Source organism: Balaenoptera borealis (assembly GCF_965194805.1).
Source record: "Balaenoptera borealis genome assembly, chromosome: 8".
In the NCBI taxonomy this organism is placed as follows: domain Eukaryota; kingdom Metazoa; phylum Chordata; class Mammalia; order Artiodactyla; family Balaenopteridae; genus Balaenoptera; species Balaenoptera borealis.
Genome location: NC_138865.1, coordinates 89,027,179 through 89,032,414, shown reverse-complemented (window position 1 = coordinate 89,032,414; position 5,236 = coordinate 89,027,179). Strand labels below are relative to the sequence as shown.

The window sequence follows — 5,236 nt, the reverse complement described above, 5'->3', positions numbered from 1 at the left end:
CTGTGGATAAAATTAAGACTCAGTGCCAGCCTCACAGAAATAATTAGCGCACGTTGCTTTATCCCCAAGGTCCCTGATCAGTTTTCTCGCACAAGGTACTTGGATAGCAGGGACTCTGTTTTCCCCCTTCGGTGCCTAGAACAGTATCTCACACACAGCAGGGACTCGGCCAGTGTGGGGTGGACTCAGAGATTCAGAGGAGGGGCCTTTATAATAAAGGACTCAGGTTATGTAGCCAAAGAGAGCCAGATCCGAATCCCAGGCAGCTGGGTACAAGCTGTGGCTGAGTTTCTCTGTAAAATGGGAAATAACAGTGTCTCTACCCTGTCAGATGACTACAAGGATTAGTGATAATAATGTATGTAACCTACCTGGAACATAGACTGCTCTCAGTAAATAAAAATTATGATTGCTTTTGTCATCGTCCAGTTCAGTATCACATTTTAAACATGGGGAAACAGAGGTCCACGGAGGGCGGGTAAGCTGGCCAAGGTTGCGAGGAGCCAAGATGAGAACCTGGGGTTCCTGACTCCTGGCCCACTGCTCGAGGGACACAAACCTTGTGTCCTCCTTGCTCAGTACAATAGCAATACAGAGGGCGCACAGATGCTGAGTATGGAAGGGGGCCTCTTAGGAAGAGGCAGATAGGCTGGGCAGGTGAGGGGAACAAAGGAGACCTGAAGCTCATGACCAGTGTTTCTAGGTCTTGTCCATAGATGCTTTTCAACAAAGTATCTAGTCTAATACTCTGCATCTTCCAGGTAAGGGCCAAGGAATCAATTCTGGAATTTATGCCAGGACAAAAGGTCTGTTGGCGGATGATTATCAGATTCTGCATCCTCTGGTACCTCACTGTTTGCCCAGGGAGCCAGGAGGCTCAGAACCAAATTAGGTGCTCAACTGCTATAACTCATTCCAGTTTCTGGGCCAATTCTCTCCCCTTTTCTTGTATAAGGTAGTTTGTTTCTTTTTACTGTTATTTTAATTTCCTGGTGTATATGCATCTTTAATTTGAGGGCAGCAAGTAGGCCCCACTGGGATAAAAGACAGCACTCCTCTAGCGGGCCTGGTGTTAGATCTTTGTTTCAGCCCAGACAGCCCGCAGCGTTTGAGGAGTGTCTGCTTCCCTGGCGGCCCCGGGACGCCTGGCTCTAGACTCAGAGGCCGAGCCAGGTATAGGCCATGGCTTCCGGGAAGCCCAGATAGTCAGTGTGCCAGGCAGGGTTCGTGGGCCTCCCCGTCCCCTCTGTCTGAAGGTTAACGCTGCACAGCTCAAACTGCTCCTGAGGGAACGTTTGTGTCATCCCCCACCAACCCCGTGACAAGCCCACCCCCATCCATCCAGTGCCTCCCACGCTTAGGGACGCCTTGACATATCACAGAACCTCCTCCCACTGCCTCACGGGACCCCTCTGCCTGGATGTCCCTCAAGGATTACCTACTCCCCGGGACCCCACACTTGACCTACCCACGTGCCTCACAAGGCCCCAGATACCACCCCCCTTTACCCGGGGTCTAGAGCGCTGGGGCCAGAGGCTTCAGAGACTTAATGGAAAACTGTAATATGATGCCAGGGAACCAGAGAAACAGCTAAAGTTCCTTAAATAACAAGTTCCTCCCACTGCTAATATGAACCCCCAAAAAACTCATAGGCTCCGAGCGACATCCCTGCATCAGTCCACTGGCCTGGGCTCAGGTAGGGCTGGTACCAACTACCTCTCAGGTAAGCGCATGCGGCCCCTCTCAACAGTGGCGCCCAGCAGGACAGAAGAACCCACCTTCTCATTGCAGGCCATCTCACAGGGCAGCAGCTGCTTGGTCGGGGAGCCCAGGGCCCTCTCCACGAGGCGCACAGACCGCACCAGCTCGGCCAGCTCTCCAGGCTCCAGCGAGGCCGAGTGGTCACTCCCCTTCCAGGTCTTGTCCAAAGTTATGTGACGCTCCAAGACCTTGGCCCCCAGAGCCACTGCGGCCACGGATATCACTATACCTGTTTCATGCCCAGAATACCCTATGGGAATGTCAGGAAAGAGCTTCTGATATTCCTTTAAAATAGAAAAAGGGAGGAAAGAAAAGTTAAATAGTGTGGTACTTTCCGCATACATTCCAGAGTCAGGCAGATCTAAGTTTGAGGCCCAGTAAGCTCCAGGAAGCCTCCAAGGTTCTCTGAGTCTCTCCTTCCCAGGGATAGCAGTACCTGGTGGGAGCTGCTATGAACGTGTGGAGGGCACTCAGCACACTGTAAATGCTCAAAAATAATGGCTGCTGTTACCAGGAACACATCTGAAGAATGTTTCACACTGCGCAAACCACGAAGAATAATAACAACTACAACCGAATGCCTAAACCCATTCAAAAAGCATCTGTCACATTTAATTAGCCTGAGCTGCTGAAAGCAAGTATGCTATATGCACAAATATCACCATCAATAATACATACAGCCCAATCTCAAAACAATCCTTTGGTAGGAATGCTAAATAATTAATTAATTGGTTATCTATAATTCACTGGATGTGACGAAAGACATTCTAAGTGGAGTGAGCCTTGTCAGTGAGGGTGACCAGAAAGCTTAAGTTCAGCAGAAAGACCCAGATGGGAATTAATAGAAGATAAGGATGGCTGAGTGGCAAAGGCCTTGAAAACCAGGCTTAAGGGTGTGTGATGGACAAAGAAGTGCAGGTTGCTAGGTCAGAGGACTCACCCTGCTGTGACGGGTAGGCTGGGCCTGGGGGGGTGGGCTGGCAATTTAACTCTGACGGTGCCCTGCTCTAAAGAGAGAGGATGTGAGCATACCTCGGGTGGGGATGGAAGGGATATGGGGACGGAAGGGATATGGGGACCACACTTCACAAAGGAAGAAAACTGAGGAAAATATTTGGTGTCAGACACACTAAATCGTTAATTATGGTAATCTCTGTGGGATGGGATTACAGAGGATGTTCACTTTCTATGTTATATATTTCAGGGCTGAGTTTTTTTTTTAAACCATGTTTAAATTTAAAAAATAACATGATTTAGAGATGAGCTAGAAATGGAGAAAAGACTACAAAACTGGGAGGGACAGAAACTTTAGTTAAAAAGAGAGTAGTGTCATTTCAAAAAAGGTTAATATTTTTTTAAGTTAAATATGAAGACTCTATAGAAAAATAAGAGCTTGTATAATCATGGGGGGAAAAAAAAACCCAGAATGTCATATACGGTAATGAAAGAAAAATATAAAAGGAAAACTGGTTAATTGCAGTATCAGGATTGTGTGTGTGTATATATTTAGAATTCCACTACTCTTACTATAATGTTTTTTGTACGATAATTACACACCTATATATTTCCAATTAATTATGTTTCGGGAGCTACCAGGAGGAATTGATAGAGATGGCCCGAGACAATAAGAGACAAAGAATTCTAGTCCAGCTTTGCCACCAGGCTGCTGTGAGATCTCAGGCAAGTAAGGACTGGACCTCGTCACCTGTAAACCGACTGAAGTGGAACAGACAAAATGCTGGGAGAGAGAAAGCTCTCTCAAAGCTGTCACTGTAACAACTCTGACCCTCAAGGATACTCAGAATCAGAGCACTGGTAAATAACAGAGAGCAGGAAAAGCCAGAAGTTTCAAGAAGGTCTCCTACAACTCAATATGAAGAAAAACGGATTTCTGTACACCAGTGTTCATATCTGCATTATTCACAATAGCCAAAATGTGGAACCATCCCAAAATGGTTTTGTTGTGCTACCATCACCACCATCCATCTCCAGGACTTTTTCATCATCTCAGAGTCAAACTCTATACTCATTAACACTTACTGCCCATTTCCCCCTCCCCCACTGAAAAACAAAATGGGTATTTTGTTTGTCAATATGGAGAAAAACGGTGTATTTGTACACCAATGTTCATATCAGCATTATTCACAATAGCCAAAATGTGGAACCATGCCAAATGTCCATCAACGGATGACTGGATAAACAAAATGTGGTACATACATACAATGGAATATTATTCAGCCTTAAAAAGGAATGAAATGCTAACAGATGCTACAACATGGATGAACCCTGAAGACATTATGCTAAGTGAAAGCAGACAGACACAGAAGGGCAAGTACTGTATGATTCCATTTATTTGAGATACCTAGAGTAGTCAAATTCATAGAGACAGAACAGAATGATGGCTGCCAGGGGCTCGGGGAGGGGGAAATGGGCAGTTAGTGTTTAATGGGTTTAGAGTTTGACTCTGAGATGATGAAAAAGTCCTGGAGATGGATGGTGGCGATGGTAGCACAACAATGTGAAAGTACTTAATGCCACTGAACTGGACACCAAAAAATGGTTAAGATGGTAAATCATATGTATATTTTACAAAAACAAACCCACAACTCACTAAGAAAGCCAGCGATTCACAGAAGAGGGACCGCTGATGGCCAATACACACAGGTAAAGAAAATGTATATGGACAATTATGAAGACTCCCCCTTAAATTTTATAATGAGAGAAATTAAGGTTGGTTTTAACATAATTTATAATCTTTAGAATGTATCTGACTCCTTAACTGCATAGTTGATTCTAATTTGATTCTGCAACAGCAAGACTGTCAAAGGATGTTCGAATCACGAAGCATGTCAAGACTGGTTAGAATTTGGGCTGCATCTTCCCCACAGCAAACGGCCCAATCAGACAAGGGCCCTCCCTCGGACTCACCGAGATGACGCACAGGTTGACGTCTTCGGGCTGGAGCGGGTACGCACTGGTGCACTGGAGGAAGCAGAAGTTGGGGTTGAGGGGCTTCACAATCTGATAGACTTGCTTCATGGTGTCCATGGACTGCATCCCACTGGAGATGACCATTGGGCGGCCTGGGGGACCCAACACCAACACCATCATCACTTTCTTTTTTAGGGGTTCTGACTCTCCCTTAAGCACACCCCTGCTGTTGGTTTCATCACTCTACTGAACCCCACAAACATCTCTTAAGCACTGTGCCAGCCACAGTGGGGGAACAGAGGTGAGCCTGGTGGGTTCCTGTCCTCAACCACGGGAAACGTAGACTCCCCTCACCCCCATAACATTATCGTTCAGCAAAGTGAACCCAATTAAGAGGAATTTCACACTCTTTAGATAAAGATGAGCATCTCATTGGATTAAGAGGTTGCACAGTGTGGTAGGGTGAGCACTGCCCCAGACTCAAGAGTGTGAGGCCCGGGGCGGCCAGCGTCCTAGCTGTGTGGTCTCAGATGCCTTGTCAGTG

General features: G+C 46.5%; 1 protein-coding gene across 2 annotated transcripts in view; it reads right to left on the bottom strand.

The window, feature by feature from the left end:
* Window positions 1-5,236, bottom strand: part of NANS (N-acetylneuraminate synthase) — a 31,684-nt gene that overhangs the window by 231 nt on the left and 26,217 nt on the right. For both annotated transcript variants that reach the window (XM_082404153.1, XM_082404154.1), the window contains 2 exons: window positions 4,690-4,844; window positions 1,779-2,045 (listed from right to left, as the gene is read on the bottom strand). In XM_082404153.1, the coding sequence (XP_082260279.1) occupies window positions 1,779-2,045; window positions 4,690-4,844 (422 nt within the window). The remainder of the gene's footprint in view (window positions 1-1,778; window positions 2,046-4,689; window positions 4,845-5,236) is intronic.